This window comes from Lygodium microphyllum, chromosome 6, assembly GCF_053477565.2.
Source record: "Lygodium microphyllum isolate KBCC chromosome 6, Lygodium_microphyllum_v1.1.10, whole genome shotgun sequence".
Classification (NCBI taxonomy): domain Eukaryota; kingdom Viridiplantae; phylum Streptophyta; class Polypodiopsida; order Schizaeales; family Lygodiaceae; genus Lygodium; species Lygodium microphyllum.
The window spans coordinates 150274643-150294000 of record NC_141140.1 but is presented as its reverse complement, the minus strand read 5'-3'; the positions used below and the strand labels follow the sequence as shown (position 1 = coordinate 150294000).

Here is a 19358-nt window from a genome sequence, read left to right as displayed (position 1 = left end):
TCCTCCATAATGTAAGTGATAATGACACATGCATTTCTTGACATACCTTGTTGTTTTGTAATTTAAATGATGTAATAGGGTATATATGACTACCATAATGCAATTGAGTATTGACATTAGATTGAATGGAATATATATAACACACACATTGCCTAGCCCTAAATATCAAAGCAAACGTACTTGATGAACTCTGACCAACGATAAAGATCACAAGCCAATGGGTAGAGAACCTCCTCCATATACGTTTCGGATTCTATAACTCAAAAATTGGTGCAAATCTATCTTCAAAAATTGGCGGCTTGAGAAGCTGGTAAGCTGCCCAAAGAATAGTTGAAAGCAGTGAGCCATAACAAGGATTGGACGATAAACAGAGAGAACCTTATGTACATCAATGGAAAGGCAATGGGTCGGGGGCTTGAAACCCTTGACCCTTCACTCATTCCGGCAAATCTTAATAGGTACACATATTTTACACTTGGGCTGATGGGTGTTTGATACATATGATAAGCTTATTATCTATACAGCAGTTCAGCATCCTGACAAGCTTATTATCTATACAGTGTGCAAAGATATTGAGAGTGCTATCGAAAAGAATGTTTAAAGCCTTTAATTGCCGAGGCTCATGCTCGCAGCTACTTTGCTGGGTAAGAACAACATGCAAATGGGGGCCTGCTTCTTCGCCAAAGCTAGCAGGGCAGACACCAAGGTCCAAATACCATCACCGCAAATCAATCCTGAGGCAACTGCCGGAAAGCAGCAACTCCGCTTTCTTTAGATTCAGCTTCTGCCATACAAACACAATGACTGTGCCCACAAACATGTCTATAGCAAAGTAGGGACCAATATAAAACGGTATGGCCATCGCCATGGGAATTGGAATGTACTTGGCCCATTTTGCCAGAGGTTTGTCCCTCAGAAAGTTGACGAGAATTGCCAGACAGAAAAATGCATAGCAGAGATCCAAGCAGTGCTTGGGAAGAGCACCAAACCCTTGCACCCCAATTGTAGCCATTTCTCTGTAAATTGTTGCATACGGAGCCTGGTACTCACCATTTGGATCACCAATAGGAAAGGCCTTCCAGAAGAGCCAAAATACAGAGGGTGCAATAACGCATCCCATCACAGTGCCCAAAACTTGGCTTACGAACATAGACCTGCATCAATGTTGCAATAGACACATGAGTCTACACAGCTGAAACGGTATGAACCTCCAGATATGGTAGATTTGCGATGAATTGTACACTTCACAAGCACTGACCTGGGTGATGACAGAGTTAAGTACCCTGTCTTGAAATCCTGCATCAAATCAGCTGAACAATACACCACAATCATCATCACCCCACAGGACACAAGCCCCACAAGAATTCCACCCCCCTTCCCGGCCCAGGCACTAAAGATAAATAGGCCCAACTTCCCATAAGTTGATGCTAGATTCCAATCTGTAAGGCCACAACTGTATGCATTGCAAAACCCGAGGACTGGGGCCACACAATAGCTTATTAAGACATAGTACCACTTCATCTGCGGGAAGATTTTTGGTATCACACCAGTGGATACAGCAGCAAGACCTACATAGCACGCAGCAGCCACCTTGAATGGTATCCTATCCTTCATAAACAACTCATTCCTCCGCTGCTCATCAGGTGAAAGCTCCTCCATGGCTGTGTCAGCCATCAACATTGTCAAAACGCTCATTTTGAGAACTCAAGAAAAACTGCTGTTTCAAACAAAAGCCAACACCGCGTATACATTAGAGGCAACTCACCATCACTCGTCCTCACAGGAAGCATGCTATTCCGTCTTTGATACAACGACCAGAGTGTGACAGAGGTGATCTTTACAAAGTTGTACAGACCGTCACCCAAAATAAGAGCAATTGCAATGAAAACCTGGAAGAGGTCAGTATCTGCATTAGATCAGCTGTTGCTGAAAGATGCTGGTTTGCTGATTTCAATCGTTATCAATGATATAATGAGAGAAGAGCTACTGCTGAAAGATGCTGCTAAACAAAAGCTCATGAAATACACAAGATATTGAACCTTGTAGCCATATAGACCCTGAAGATTTGAACCCTTTACTGCCGATGCTGGATACCAGTCACCTGCTTTCTTCTCAATCAGCGGCCACATTATACCCCAAGAAAGGATGCCACCCAGTAGCAATGACACATTAATCAAATGAGGACAAATCATGCCAGCTCCCACATATGTCATGCTGAAATCGAAGTAAAACCTGTACACATTTGTAGAATCTAAGGTCTTAGCAATTCTGGATATAACCTTGGTATGTCCAAGAAATGTAGCCATGAAATAAGACTTCTTACTTGTTTGCGTAAGCCTTCAAGCCCAAGGTTGGGAACCAATCAAACCCACAACTGTCATTGATCCCACCGTAAAACCATTTGAAAAAGCTGAAAAGAAAACTGAACGAAAAGTATTTTCCCAGGCAGATAACCTGCTTCCTGCAAAGACAAGGAGAGTCATATTAGTTTAGGCTGTGACATAGGAGATGCCATTTCAGTTTCCTTAACTCCCTGCTGAAAGATAAGGTCTCTTTACATGGCTTGCTTTACTCCATGGGGGGTGTGGAAACTGTTGATAAGCACTGCAGTTGCAGTACCACTTGGGTATGTGAGCTTGTAATCGATTATCATAGCCTGTACATACAAGAACCAAACTCATCAGCATGACAATAAAACCAAGTATTTTCAATGTTCACTGTTCTTAAGATCAAATGGTCTACCTTGCGAAGAGGAACCACTGCAAAGAGACCGAGAAAACCAACGGCAAACATGTACGGAATTATCCATCCTAAGTGAGGGTTTTTGACAGCTGCAGCATTGTCATTAGTGCTCCCACTTGTATGAACTGCATCATATGTTTTCTGATCCATTGCAATAAGATAGCTTCCAAATCCTCTTGAAAACAATGGAGGGGCATGATGTCTGAGACATGGAAGGCACGTAACTTAACCAATCTACCACACTTCACCAACATCGGTGAGACCATAACTACTAAGGACTCGCACATGAGGCTGATACAGGTGCGTAACTAAATGGAGAAAGCCCTGGGAAAATATCAGCAGCAACAGTTGATCTTGAAAAAGACAAAACAGCAGCATTTCCTCTTACTTAACCTTCCAAAATGCAAACCTCAAGAATAGCAGAACCATACAAGCATGAGAAATCAAAACGGACGACCGGCTCAACAGGAGCTATACAAGAGGAGACTTACCACTAAACGCGAGATCATAGCAGGCAACCACACAAGTCTGGATGACGGTATTTTCTTGCCTGGTAAATGGCTGATGCACAATTCCTGCTTTGGACAAAAGAGTGGTGAATATCTTTATGAAAAAGAATCCAAGCAGCCCTGCCGAGACGTTGAGAGATGGTATGACTCCAGTGGTTAAGCTTAATTTCATAGTGATGACAGAAAATAACAGTCCAAGTGCAATGCTTAGGATCATCCCCCTGGCCGTTATCTGCCGCCACCATGTGGGTACTTCTGTCGATGCAAACAGCTCCTCCACAGAAAATTCCTTCACCCTGCCATTCACGTCAGTGGCATCTTTCTTCATCGCATAATAACGAACATCATCTTGATTCAGGTGCAGTTCATTGGTTTGTTGATCGCCATGCGTATCTTGCGAAGTGAGCATTTCTGCATAGAGTCACCAGCGGTTGATTGGAGCCGAAAGAACACAGAAAAAGAATCCAACGACATATATCCTTGCAAAGCATGAAATTTCTTGAATGCAGAAACAAAGGACTTCAAGCAACGGTCCTTAAGGATATGGAATCTGTTACCTATCCCAGAAAAGAAGAAGAAGAGGAAGAAGAAGAGTTGAGGAAAGTGGGAGCAGCAATCGTGAAAAGAGGGTGCGGGGATGGAAGGAGGGTGTTGGGTGGCGGAGGTGCTGAGAGGTGCGGGAAGGGCAGGGCCGAGAGAGAGAGAGAGACAGAAGGCGGGGAGAGGAGCTAGTGCGACGAGAGGGAAGGAGACGAAGGAGTCCGACATGCAGCAGCCGCATAAAAAAGTAATTGGGAGCTTCTTTCAGTGACGATTGTCCTCATAAAAAGGACGTTTTGTGACGATTGTCCTCATAGAAAAGGCCTTCGAAAGTTCGAGAAGTAAAAGTCAAAGTCTTTCGTAGTCGATTTTCGCTTGTTGACTCTCCGGTCTGTTCACACCATCCACGCACCTGGCTGGTTTTAGACGTTTTAGCCTTCCTTCCTCGTGACACATGCTTTTGACCCCCTCTACGCTCTCCCTCTCTCCCATTATCATCCAAAGGAAGTATCCTTTTCATTATCATCTAAGAAGAAAGTATCTCCCATTGAGACGATATCTTAAACATATATTTAACAAATATAATTATATTTTGAGAAATTTGAAGAGGATTTATTTCCTTCTTCCAAAAATTTGAGAAGGATTTTTATCAAGGTGAAACGAGCCCATCTTTTCCCGAACCCTGCGAGTCTCTCCCCTGACCTTTTAGATCATCCTGCCTACATCCCTCAATAAGAGCACAATCCATTGTCATCCATTATCCCCCACCCCACCCAATACAAATAGCCACCACCCCAACCCACCCTAAACAAATAGCCACAACATTCACCACACCCACATCGCCAGCCTCCATAGTAGCTTCCCCCATGCTTCTATGACCAAAAAAGTTTACAATCTTCTTTCCTTAGGTAGGTTTCACACATCTGGACAACTTCCATGCACAAAAGCATATGCTGACGTGCCACGATATGAGGCATGCAAAACTGTGTTCATATGAGTAAAAACTCTCCCAACATGTCCATGATGCCACTCAACTCAATTCAATAAGCATAGATTTGCACTAACGAAGGTCTAATCTCAAGCACTATATGACACATTCCGATCCCATTTTCCAATAGCCCAATCACCATTTTGTGGTATTAGTGTGAATGTGAAAGAATAAAATAAGGTCATCCAAATGGTGTGAAACCTCACGACACCTTTTTTAGAAGGTGCACCTAGCCTGTCCAGACTAGTGTGCATCACACCTTACAGCAAAGCAATAATCCAAAGTTTCTACCTCCTCATCCACAAAAAATAAACACCATACCAAGTATCACTGAAACTAACATGGAGAAGTTTCAAACATTTTCTTTCAACAAAAGCTTTGAAATGCACACACTAACCCTCAAATCCAAGAAACTAACCTTTAGATCATCATAAGAAAGGTTTCCAAATGAAACAATCCCCTTTCTTTTTTGAAATATTCAATCTCAACCCCTCCAATAACTCACAACCCTCACACATCATATATCACAATCACCAATCATTATTTCTCAATATCCACTCTCAAAATTTTGATCTTGATTCAACTACAAGGTCCTCAACTTGAGAGGTGCCTTATCACATGTTACTATATATATTTGTGCATATGGCTCTAGATACACATGCTTTTCTTGTACAAAAATTTTTATTTTAGACTATCAAAACTCAAATTTCATGCCAAAATTTTCAATATTGAATGGTCTATATGATTTTGCTTGTTCAAAAATGATCCTACTTTTTGTCCAAGTTGTCCGAAGACCCTTCTTTGAGCCTAAAAAGTGAAAATTTTCCTAAAACTAGAACATTGATAATCATATGTTGCTACACAACAAGTGTAGCACTTTGCTTAGCTCAAAAGCTTGTAGTTTTACAACAAATGAGTCAAACTTGTCCTACTACCACAAGACAACTTGGCTTTACTCATAATGGACCTTTGTCAAAAAAGTGTAGCCACTTTTCAAAGATCAAATCCATCATTCACAAAAAACATCCTTAGTAGCAAATAGAAAATCCTTTAACTTATAATTTTGGAGGTAGTATTGAGTCGAATTACATGTACTAGCTGGCATAATCAACATTGCCAACAAGGCCCACTAGTTGGCCTAGAGCTCATAAGGCTACTCCACCCTATCTATACTATTAGTTAAGGAGAGGTGGGGGGCGGGTGCCACGTGGCAGCCCCCACCTCCCCCACAAAAAAGAAAGAGAACACGGGGGCGGGTGCCATGTGTCCAGCACCCGCCCCCCGGCAAAAATTGTGCCCGCCCCGACGTGAAGTGCCGGGGCGAGTCTAGGTGCGGAGAGCCTAGTATATTTTTATGAGCAAAAGGAAGCAAAAGAAAACAAACAATATGCTTCATGCATAACAAACAACACTCTTTGAACTTTGAATATAAATATTTATTTTTTAAAAGCTACTTGCAACTATGATGCAAATTCTGAGATGATGAATATAGGTTTACGTGAGTCAAACAATTTATACTTTTTTTTGTAAAACCTTCAAATAATGCATCCTTTAGTATCACTCTAGTGGCCCCTCATTATCAAGTAAATTTTGTGTAGAATTGTGTCATTGTGAAGCTAGTTGGGTAACATTACACTACAAGGGAATGGAAAAATAGCGACACATGTTTTTTTATGTAAAGTAGCGGTTTCGCTATTTGCATTGCTAATAAAGCTATTTACATTGCCAATTTGTATTAACAATGCAAATAGTGACGTTATTTGCGATGTAAATAATGATGATATTCTGAGAAAAAAAAGCATCGAAAATCCAAGTGTTATATTTCTACAAACCATTTGTGAAAGAGAATGAAAGAGAGAGCAAGAGATCTCAAAGCTTTGGGAGAGAGAGGGAGAGGAAAAGAGAGAGAAAGAGCTCATCATCACTATTGCAAAGTACAAGGGAGGGAAGCCACTAAGCTAAGGAAGAATGAGGGAGGCGCGAAGGGTTTCATCTTCGAGCCCTTGAGGTAGGTACATTGCCTCTCCTTTCTTTGTTAATTCAAATGCAAAAGCCTTAAATACAAGGTGCCCTTAAAACTATTTTAAAAGAGCGTTAGGCTCCCTCTTGTGCAAATTGTAAAGGTAGATGGGCGGTAGAAGGAAGCTAGGAAGATATGAAGACAATGGGAAAGAGGGTTGAGGCCATGGTCGGCCATGCAAAAAAGGGGATAAGAGGATGACTGCCCAAAAAGAAACTTAGGGTTTTGTACATAAAGTTGAAAAGTGAATGAAGAGCTCATTGTTTGGTGTGTGGCAAAAGTGGACTCATCTTCTTCTCTCCTTCTCCTCTCTTGCTTGTTTGTGAGTGCTTGAGGGAGGGAGTGTGAGAGAGTGAGGGAGCGAGTATGTGAGGGTGAGGGATCTTAGAGTTGAAGCTCTCCATCATCTCCTCTCTTCTTCTTCTCTTCTCTTCTCTTCTCTTGTCTCGCACCTGGCTATGGAGGATGGAGCTTGGAGGAAGAGGTTTCTTGAGGATGCTTGAGCTCGCATCTCGAATCATGGAGCTATTGTAGTGCTTGAGAGAGGAAGCAACTCAATTGGGCATCAAGGTAAGCTCACTACACTCGTAGAGGGAGAAGTGTGTCGGCTATGTGTGAGAGGTAGCCCTTAGTGCTCACTTGAAACGCTTGATGGAATAAGCAGTCTATGGGTCTTAGCGATTGAGCGCGAGCTCCCATTACATTTTGGTTGCGTTGCTAGGACAAACTGATTCAAGCTTGAGCACTTGCACGCTTCAAATCGAGCATCGAAGTAAGGGTTTCATCGTTGAACCGGAGCTTGAGTTAGATAGGAGATTTTGGATTTTTAATCCATGCTACAAGTAAGTATTTTTGGTTTTTGATGTTTGATTGAGTGGGAGAAATCATTTCAGTACTTTTCTTTTGATTTTTATTGCGTTTAGAGTAAGTTAGGATTGAGAAATCGGATTTGAAAGCTTAGGGTTTGGTGCTATAAAATAGGTCCAAACAGGGCATGAATAGGGAAAAAATGGAAAAAATGAGTGCTTAGATGTGTTGGAATCGCAAGGGGGGCAATCGAGAGAACTAAGGTTGTGCCTAGCAAGTGCTTAAGACCCAGGGAGGCAAGGGAAAGCCTCGTTTACACTCTTAGTCTTAAGAGAGAGCTTGTAGGCCACGAGCTTACATCAGATCGATCGGAGTGTGCCAGAGTTTTTTATGACATTTAGGTATATGAAACCCTTGTCCTACATCCATATTTTATTTTTGGAAGGTCTCGTAGGCGATGGTAACTCGAGTGTGGAGATTCTTGTCAAATTGTAGTAGGCCTTGTCCGATTTTGAAAATCAGACTACAGAATTGGACCCTGCCATGTTATCAGTCGGACCACCCTGACCTGTTTGATTCTGAGAGAATTGACAGGTGAGAATCAGGCCCTCACTACTCGGTGGATCGTACATTCAACCCGCCTGATTCTCAAAATCGGACACATCCAAATCGAACCAGCCACCCTGTTCTATTAGATGCACCATGTTCGATTTTGATAATCGAACACCATCTGTCTGATTTTGAAAGTTGGACTTACTTGGACCAGACTGGATCAGACCACTGGTAAATTAGACGTCTAATTTCCAGAATTGGACCTTGCACAATCGAACACACTGAACGACACAGCGGAGATCCTAGCAAGTAGCAAGAAAGGTTAGAAACCGAGCTTAGAGCCCCATCAGGCCACGAACACAAGTGGGAGTGCAGAAGTTGAATAGCCATATTGTCTTTGCACTCGTACTGTTTTCCAGCACCACTTGAAGTACACTTAATAAAAGCAGAAAGCCTGATTGTGCACAGTGCACAGAAAAGAGTACACATACACATGCTGAGTGACTGTAAATTGAGAATTGCCTATAATTAACAAGGAACTACTCAAACACAATAACCTAAAGGAACCCACCAGTAGAAGAAGACCCTGAGACATAGCTGGGTGATTGAAACCCCAAGCATAGGAGCCAACTAAAAGCACAATAGAGAAGTCAGGTGTAGCAAGGATAGACTCCATCGAAGAAGTGGATCTACCCAACCTAATCAATCTCATCGGCAACTTGGTGAAGCACAAGACAGTAGACATGGCAGAGACAAGCACTAACCATAAACGAGACGAGGAGTTCAACCTAGGCGGTCTCCTGATAGAAATCTAGTGGTTGGTCACCAATTACGATCTACATGCTTGGATAGACCACCATGGTAGGGCTTTCAAGGATGTCATGTGAGACCTAGGAGAGGAGAGGAGACTAGTGCGGGAGGCGTTGCGAAGCCTAGTGACCTACAATTAGGAGCAACAAGCCAAGAGCTTGTAGCAGAACATGGAAGTGCGTGAAATTTAGCAGATGCTAGCACTAGCAAACAGGAATAGGACAGGTCCTGATGCCGAGAGGGAAAGAGTGCTAGAAGGAGGTCTTACACTGAGTGAGCTTCTCATGAAGTGACTGTTAGACAACACTTCTGTCAAGCAAGGTGCCATTGCAATGGCAACCTCGTTCCTTGTAGGATTAGGGGTTACTACTAAGGGCTCTAAGAGCTAGTCTAAAATCCCTATAGTTGTCACGAAACAGTTAGATAGAGCTTCGTGGAGTAGTTCGAGCAGGTCTGTGAAGCCAACGGCCTCACCGATCTCCCTCAGCAGATCACAAGCCTTCGGTTTATGCTTAGGCGACAAGGGAAGGACTTGTACACCAGTCTAGATGCCGCAGAGCGCAATGACTTCAATGACCTGAAGAATTTCTTCATTAAGAGATTCTCAAAGGGTACTCAGACAACCTGCTAGTGCGGCTGATGAATGTCAAGCAAAGGGATAAGGAAGATATCCGGGATTATGTGACCCACATGAGGAGTCTCTTAAAGAGAATCCCAACTGGCAAGTGACCAAGTGAGAGAGCGGTGTCCACAATATTCATTAATGGAATACAAAACAAAGAGCTCTACAAGGCCTTGGCCAGCAACTCAAGCTTACAATGAGACGCGCTAACAAGGGTCTGAAGAGGCCATTAGAGTGAAGGACCAGCTCAAGGAGAGAAACTCCTAGAGCTCGCATGAGAGAAGGCCACCTCTAGGAATTCCAAGAGAGCTTTGATGACAAAGCAAAAGATTAGGCCTAAGTACTCAGGATAAAGGCAAGGGCACTAACTCAAGCCAGCTTACTCAAGCTAGGAGCTAGCGAAGATGAAGATGGAGCTAGCTAGATTACAAGAGATGATGAGACGACCAACATGCCCTCACGTCCAATGCGTGTATTGTGGCGGAAACCACCTGCCAACTGAGTATCAAGACCCTCAGTCCTGACCTTGTGCCAATTGTGGTAGGTTCAACCATGATGCCATGCATTGCAGACTACCAAGGAGACTCACGTACTCGCAACCATATAATTCGCCATATCTAGCGATTAGGCCGCCAAAATTCTTCGGAAAGGGAGCCCCATTGGCTCTCTCGGCAGCTAACAACGCCAAGCTAGCCATTCCTAAGATGGAGATAAACCCCACAGGCATACCCAGACCACCTCAACCCTATGTAACCCATCCACTGAGTGACGCTCTAGTCCACTACGTGGAGGAGCCGAATGACGAAGAGTCTTACGTGCACCCTTATGTCTCATATGACGAAGAGGGCAATGCAGTCCTTATGGACTACCAACCAGTACTAGTGATGACTTTAGGTAGAGGAAGAGGTAGAGGTTTAGGAGGGTAGATGCAAGAACCAATCATGGACTTGTGGTCACCCACTAGGACATATCTCTTTGCGCTGCCCTAAACAAGAGTAAAAAATTCAAGACATGGTGGATTAGAGATGCGCTAAATGCGGAATCACACACCTCTTTGTTGATTTCCCTAGATGAAAGCCCTCCTCTAACTCAACAAACAAGCCAGCAGCCCCATTGGGGTTGCTTGGTATCGAGACACTTGAGGGGGAGACACCTATCCCGATGACTCGCACACAGACAAAGCAGGTTTGCATATCATTGCTAGGGCCTAGCAACTTAGATGCCGCCTCAATCACAAAGAGGAGTTGTAGGAGAAGGAGGAAGAAACCAGGTGCAAAGGTCACACTAAAAATAAAGAGTGCCACAACGCTACCTACGGGAAAGAAAGTGATGGACATAGAAGAAAAAACATCAGTCCCAAGGATGGCTGAGAAGGGAAGTGCGAAGGTTAGGGAGTACCCCAACCCAAAGTGCCAACTCAAAGCCATAAAAAAGGTAAAGGACTGGGTGAAAGAGTCCTAGGAACACCTAAGAGATGCCGAGCCCATATTGGAGGACAAGATCAATGATCTCTCAAGCATAAGCACGTTGGTGTCACATCCACGATCAAAATCAAGAGATGCGATTGAACCATAAGCAATGCCGCATAAACAAAGCTTGAACACTACAGGACAGTGAATCAACCAAGGCCATTGTCTAGGAAGCAATCAAACAAAAGCAGTAAGAGTAGAGATGGACACCTCAAAGACCACACCGGTCGACCTATCTCCACTATGCTGAAGGGTGACAGTCAAAATAGAAAATCTTATGGGCCATTGACTAAGTATATCCCTTGCCCTAAGGACAAGCGAGACTGGATGCATGTCCTTGCTACAATTGACATGTCGTTCTCGAACAACGAGGAATGCGAGCAAGCTATTAATGCAGTTGGCAAGACCCAAGAAGAGCCCTCAATGACCATCTGCATGATGGCTAGGAGCACGTAGAGAGGACCCAATCTGATCTTATTCTGAGTATCGAATACAAGCGAGAGCTCCATGAGATCTTAGAGCACCTGACTTACAAGTTAGCTTGTAACCCATTAGCGAACCTTAGACCACTCGAAGATCTCTTAAATGAACCTAAGTGGAGATGAACCAAAGTGTACGACTTAAACTTGATGTATAATTGGGCCTTAGTCATCGACGAGAGGATCGAAACATGTGAAGACCTAGGAGATAACAAGCAGTTGGACAAAGATAGTTGTAATGACGAATATGAGGACTATTGTTCCTTCAATGATGAGAGTGAAGGAAAAATGGACATGATAGAATACGACATTGAGGGACAAGTGATAGAACAAATACGAGTAGACTCCAAACAATACAAGGGAAATGCCTTCAGAATCGAAAGAGGAGTCATGTGCATGGATTGCGATCGCACCTGGTTGGAGCATGTAGGTGCAATAGACCTTCAGCAAGAAGGCCCAGTTCAACCAAGTGCCGCAACATTGCTCAGGATGGATTCACCATCAGAGCTATGACCACTAGGAGAGACTCCCTCTTCTAGTGAAGATGGAGAGTTTGATTCCGAATCAGAAGTGAGCTCAAATAGTGATCCCGAGATACCTCTATCTTCTAAGATGAGACACGCCAAAGGGGACTTACCCGTCCACCTCAGGCACCGAAGGTTAAAGGAGGAAAGAAGGAAATAGCTTAAGGATGCGCAAGTAGAGGAGCAAAGAATACCGCAAGATCTACCAAGGAGATTCACCAAGTTTAAGAAATGTGATAGGGTACTGATCTTGATGGGAGCCAACCGCTGTGAGGGCAAGCAAGAAAACCAATAGAAGGACCCATCAAGGTCAAGGAGGCCAATTTAGTCAAGGAGGGGGAGACAGCCTGCCAACTTAGCCGATGAACTAACCAAGGGAGAGGAAGAAATTCTCATTGCTCTCTTGCAAGAGTATATAGACATCTTTGCTTGGTCCCTGGAGAAACTCAAAGGGGTAGATCCAAGTTTAGTGACTCACAATATACCCATGGCACTTGACGCAACACTGGTCAAGAAACGGTCATATCCCATGAATCCAAACCGTGCCCTTGCTGTCAAGGAGGAAATTGATAAGCTAATGAGAGCAATATTCATCTATGAGATTGAGCACACAGACTGGGTTTCACCCATAGTCATCGTACTAAAGAAGAACAGGAAGATTAGAGTGTGCATCAACTACAAAAAGGTAAACACTGTTATGAAAAGAGATAATTATCCATTGTCATATACTGAGCACATGCTCGAGAGAGTGGCTGGTAAAGAGGCCTACAATTTCTTGGATGGCTTCTAGGGGTACAACCAAGTGCAAGTGCACCCCGACGATAGGCATAAGACCATCTTTGCCACACTGAGTGGGGAGTCTTTGCCTACATAGTCACTCCCTTCGGGTTGACTAACGTGCCAGCTACCTTCCAAAGACTCATGTGTGCTATATTCAAGGATATGCTAAGGAAGGAGCTAGAGGTTTTCATTGATGATCTTTGTGTTCACTCCACTTGGAAGGAACACTTAGACAAACTCCAAGCTGTCTTTGAATGGTGCCAATTATATCGTCTCTCGTTGAACCCCTTAAAGTGCCAATTCTGGGTGAAGTACGGATGCATCCTAGGGGACGTGGTGTCGAAGAATGGCATTGCCACCAACTTCTTGAAAGTCAGGGTTATCATCGATCTTCCACCACCAACTAATTACAAAGGAGTTCATTGCTTATTAACCTACGGGATTGAAGCAATTCTACCTGTAGAGTTCTTCGTTCCTAGCCTGAGAATCACTCAGCAAGAGAGATGGGATGGAAAGGAGGCATGGATAGAGCACCTAGTTGAGGTAGAACGTCTATTAGAAACTAAGGGAAAGGAGGCAGTATATGCCTCCTTATGGGAAAAGGATATTGGGAATTAGTTGCAGGAAATGAAGAAGAACCAGTTCTTCCTGATGTTCCCAATCAACAGCAAATGCAGGCATTTAAAGGATGGCATGAGAGAGCTAGAAAAGTTATGTACTGGCTATCTATCAGTATTTCAGACTCTATGATTGTGCATATTCAGGATGCAAGTACGCCAAAGGAGGCATGGGATGCTCTGTCAAAAATGTATAGCACAAATACGCAAGCCAGGAAAATGCAGCTCAAGCAAGAGTTGCACAATGTGCAAAGAGAAAGTATGAGCATCAATGACTACCACATGAAGGTGAAGAAGATTACAGATGCACTTGCTTCCATTGGGTCACCAGTGGAAGATGATGATTTAGTTTTTGTGACCTTGAATGGTCTAGGAAAGGATTATGCACAGTTCCGAACATCGATTTCTGTCTGTGAAAGATTTCTTGATTTTGAGGAGTTGTTTGCTCTTCTAATTTCTGAGGAGCAGAGAAATGGTGGTGCATCTTCTTCAGGAGGAACTTCAAAAGAAGCTGTCTTCTACTCAAATGCTGAAAGAGGTAGAGGCAGAGGTAGAGGAGGCCGATCTGAGGCCGTGGTAGAAATCAGAATATGCAGCAAACTCAAGAAAACGAGTTCTATGGAGGAGGATGTGGTAACTTTAGAGGTAGGGGGAGCCAAAGAGGTCGTCGTGGATGGCAAAGAGGCCAAAATGCAAACAACAATGTTGAATGCTACTACTGTGGTAAAATGGGCCATATGGCTAAAGACTGCTATAAAAAGCAGAATGACATCATGAATGGAAAATTGCAACAAGGGAATTATGCATCTTCTAGTAGACAGGGTGATGACAGAAATGAGCATTTGTTTATGGTGCAGCACATGACCAATTCTGTGACAACTGCAGAAGAAAGCAACGATGTGTGGTATGTTGACTCAGGTGTATCAAACCACATGACAGGTCATGCAGAATGGATGCAGGATGCAAGGAAAATAGAAAAACCAGGATTTGTGGAGACTGGTGATGATACTGCACATCCTATTATGCAGATTGGAAAAATTCCTTTGTCTATGCAGGATGGGAAAAAGAAATACCTGTCCGATGTATTTTATGTCCCGAATATCACCAAGAACCTGGTTTTTGTTGGTCAAATGGTTGAGCAGGGCTTGCAAGTCAGATTTAATTCTCATGGATGCTTTGTTGAGAATATGAAAAATAAAGGTCGCTTGATAGCAAAAGGAAAGAAGAAAGGCAGAATGTTTACGTTGGATGTAGATATGCCTGAATTGAGTGCAGCAATGTTTGCACATAGGACCAGTGTAGTTTTGCAGATATTGATATCTGGCATAAACACATTGGTCATGTTAATGTACAGCGACTTAAATCAATGTAAGCCCAAAATATTGTTGCAGGATTGCCTAAATTCAACGTTGCAGAAATGCATAAGGTATGTGAAGCCTGTCAATTTGAAAAACAGGCAAGGAAACCATTTCCTAAACATGTTCAAGAGAGTAAGAATCCATTCGAATTAATCCACTCTGATGTGTGGACTACTAAAACTGCATCTATTGGAGGCTATCATTATTTTATCACTTTTATTGATGACTATAGCAGAAAATTTTGGGTGTATTTTATGAAAAAGAAAAGTGAAGTGTTTGGGCATTTCAAACCTCTTAAAGCTATGGTTGAAAAAGAAACAGGCCTGCAAATAAAATGCCTAAGGTCAGATGGAGGGGGAGAGTACCTCTCAAATGAGTTTGCAAGGTTCTTGCAGGAGCATGGCATAAAGCAGCAATATTCATGCAGTCATACCCCACAACAAAATGGAATTGCAAAAAGCAAAAATAGGCATATTGGAGAGGTATCTCATGCCATGCTCAACGAAAAAGACTTGTAGATTTTTACTAGGCTGAAGCAGTTGCTACAGCAGTCTACATAATGAACAGGACTTCCACTGCAACAATACATGGAATGACTCCAGAGGAGAGGTATACTGGTAGGAAACCAGATATTTCTCATTTGAAAATTTTTGGTTGCATTGCCTATGTCCATGTGCCAGATGAGTTGAGATCCAAGTTGGATCCAAAAGCTGAGAAGTGAATCTTTATTGGTTACTCTCTGCAGAAAAGCAGAAAGGGTATAGATGCTATAACCCTTCTACTCGTAAGTTTACAGTGAGCAGAGATGTTGTTTTTGATGAGATGAGTAGCTGGTATAAACCAATAAATGTGATTGATGATGTAGATGCACAAAATGGTAATGTTGCACAAAATTCACAGCAGCAGTCACAAAATATTAGTGGACCTGGAGTGTCCTCTAGCAGTGGTTCACATTCTTCGCCATGGACAGGTAGATTGAGATCAGGAGAATCTCCTCAAAGCAATGTAGATAGTGGTATGCAGGTTTCACGAAAAGGAAAAGAGAAGGTAGATCAGCCCATGTTTGATGTGAATGCAGGTCACTCTTATGTGGATGGTGAATCCAGTGGCTCAGAACAGAGCATTGATGATGAGTAGGGTATTCCTTCTATTGTTACACCTGGAGTAAGGAAGACCAGGGATGTTTTGAGAGCACCTGGGAGTGAACCTACTTTGCGCAGGTCTACCAGAGCTAGGTATCTTGTAGATAGACTCAAATATGATGGATTTACAGCCATTCACTATGCCTATATGGTCAAAGTGATATAGGAACCAGAACCCACTTCTTTTGAGCAAGCCATGAGAAAAGAAAAATGGGAGAAAGCCATGGATGAAGAAATGGATGCCTTGGAAGCAAATGCTACATGGGAATTGGTACCTTTGCCTAAAGATAAGAATGCAATTGGTTGTAAGTGGGTTTATAAGGTGAAGCACAATGCAGATGGTTCTGTGAACAAATACAAGGCAAGATTAGTAGTCAAGGGGTATGCACAAACATATGGCATTGATTATGAAGAAACATTCAGTCCAGTTGCAAGGATAGCAACCGTAAGAGCAGTCATTGCTATGGCTGCATCAAAGGGATGGTCTTTACATCAGATGGATGTAAAGAATGCCTTCTTGCATGGTGATTTGCAAGAAGAGGTCTATATGGAGCAGCCACCTGGTTATGTGCATGTTGTTCATCCTATGTTTGTTTGCAGGTTGAAGAAAGCCTTGTATGGCTTGAAGCAAGCACCTAGAGCATGGTCTGACAAGATAGGACAGTATCTTGTCACTATTGGGTTTCAGATTTCCAAGGCAGATTTCTCACTTTATATGAGAAAAACAGAGAAAGGTATTATGCTACTTGTCATTTATGTTGATGATTTGATTGATAGGTGATAGTGATGAAGATATCCTTCATGTGAAAATGCTATTGAAGCAGAAGGATTTGGGAGAGCTGCGCTATTTCTTGGCATTGAGGTGATTAGATCACCAAGTGGGATATAGCTCTTGCAGAGGCAGTATGGATTGGACATGCTGTCCAAATATGGGATGACAGGCTGTAAGCCTATTTCAGTTCCTTTGGAACAGAATGTGAAGCTGAGCGCAGATGTAGGTGAGCTTCTCGAAGACCCTACTATGTATAGACGCATAGAAGGAAGTTTGATTTATATGACTATTACCAGGCCAGATTTGAGTTATGCTATTGGATTGGTAAGTCAGTTTATGTAGGCTCCAAGGAAACCGCATTTGGATGCGGCTAGACGCATACTCAGGTATGTGAAGTTCACCTTGCAGTATGGACTATTTTATGAGACAGGGGTTTAGATATAGTTGCATGGATACACTGATGCTGATTGGGCTGGTAGTATTTCTGATAGACGATCTACCAGTGGATATGTGTTCTCTTTTGGAAGTGCTGCAGTCACTTGGAGCAGCAAGAAACAGCCTACAGTTGCCTTGTCGAGCACACAGGCTAAGTACAAGGGTGCAGCAATGGCTGCATGTGAGGTAGCTTGGTTGCATAAGCTACTTTATGATATGCATCAGCCTCCTACAGATGGGCCAGTTGTCATTTATTGTGACAACATGAGTAGTATACACTTGGCAAATAACCCAGTCTATCATGCTAGAACAAAGCACATTGAGGTGCATTATCACTATGTGCGGGAGAGGGTTTTACTAGGTCTTATTGATCTAGTTTATGTCAGCACAGAGGATCATGTAGCTGACATATTCACAAAGGCATTGGGCGCAGAGAAGCTACGCAAGTTCAGAGACTTGCTTGGTGTGCATGAATTGGGGTTGAGCTCGAGGGGGAGTGTTGAGATATCGAGCTCCACTCGTGATATGCCAGGGTGACCGTTGTGCATTTATGTCACCGACTTGTTAGCTGCAGATGCGGTTGGTACACCGCCCATGAATAATAGCTAGATGACAACTATCCTTATCTACTCTAGTTCACGGCTCAGTTAGTATGCCACCTTAGTTAGTTGAGTTTGGTTTGAGACCCATATATAGGGTTCTTCTATTTCTCTATACTTGAGTTCTTTTTTTGGCTTACACAACTAAGAAGAGAAAAACTGTTTTCAGTCTCCATCTGTGTGTGTATTCCCCCATTGTGCAAGCAAGAAAGCTACAAGTGAGACTCCTTCCTTCTCTCCCACAATCGTGACAAGCATAACGGCTACTTCCAAACACATGACCAAATTCAATGCACTGAGGTAGCTGACTTTTGAGGATTTCATGGCATTGATCTGTTGGGTAGCTCGTTTGTTGCCTCCCACCTCCATAAATCGGCGTAATGCAAGAGGATATCACAGCCTTGCTCATGCTATTTTTGAAATCCCCCCCCCCCTCTCCCCCAAAGGTTAAGGCCCATGCCCATTTGGAGTTTTACCAAATTTTGGCCTTCTAGATACCCGGCCTCCCATAGCTCCTTCGTTGTTCGACGCTCGATTGATGATCTGAAAAATCCTATGCGTCCAACACTTGAGGTCCCAAAAGACCAAGAAGTCGTCTTACTTCTATCTGATAGTTAAAAAAATTATGAAAAATTCGTAACCACTGCAAAGATCAAAATTTGAATTTTTGTCTTCTATGGTCACTTAAAATTGTCGAATTTGCATCTTCTTCTTCCATCATCTTTGAATTCCATGTAAAATTTGCATTATTCAACACCTTTTCCGCATGTCTTGGGTGTTTAAATTTTTATCTCACTGGAGACCACGAGATAGGGCAGCTCAGCCTGTCGAATCCATGAACTGATCTACATAAACAACGCCCATTTGAAACATGCTCTTGGTTTGGGATGTCATGGGCTGATCTTTGCTCATCATGCCTTCCACCTTCATGAACTTGATTGTTGACTGCATTTCCTTCTGTACATTTTAGGATTGATGATAAAAATTATTGTAGAAGGGGTCACATCCATGATAATTATTATCCCATCGAGTGTTGTCTTGTTCCCCTTCTCTATGATTATCTTTTGGGCTACTAAATTGAGGCCTTGGGATATAAATGCCATGGATTTGTGAAGGATGATGGTTGCCCCTCATTCTAGATGGTTCTCCCCTTTCAAAAGTGCGTATAACTGACTAAGAATTCTTTGTTTGGATGGGAAGGATTACCAACAAAGGGAATTTCATGGGAGTCTTCAATAGTTTGAGGTTCCCTTTGTGGTTTTTTCTCCCAATTTTCTTTATGGCTAAGATGAGTTCTTGGAATAAAGATTTGTTGCTTTATTGCAAATCAAAGATTCCCTTGTTTGCTTGTGCCATCCCTTACAATAAACCTTGATTCATATGTGTTAAGCCTTCATTCAAAGTCTTCAAATCCTTAGAAAGGCATTCATTGACATGTTCCAACTCTTTTGATAGTAAAAGATAATTATTTCCTGCATGCACTTCATGTATGTCATGTTGTCCTTAATGTGTGCTGTAATGTAACGTGTCCACTAGTATCATCCAGGACACGTCTTAGCAGTCCATCGGAAAGAATGTCTAGAAAGCTCCGCC

The 19358-nt window shown here is 42.8% G+C and overlaps 1 protein-coding gene across 1 annotated transcript; it reads right to left on the bottom strand.

Annotated features, from left to right (window-relative positions):
• Nucleotides 1-255: 255 nt before the first annotated feature.
• On the bottom strand, nucleotides 256-4031 carry LOC148035286 (putative metal-nicotianamine transporter YSL6). Its single transcript, XM_087680290.1, is given in 10 exon segments — nucleotides 256-753; nucleotides 755-1154; nucleotides 1259-1661; nucleotides 1766-1889; nucleotides 2040-2232; nucleotides 2324-2461; nucleotides 2559-2656; nucleotides 2743-2918; nucleotides 3234-3662; nucleotides 3809-4031. Coding segments are annotated over 10 exon segments (2319 nt in total). The 5' UTR covers nucleotides 4020-4031; the 3' UTR covers nucleotides 256-606.
• Nucleotides 4032-19358: the final 15327 nt, after the last annotated feature.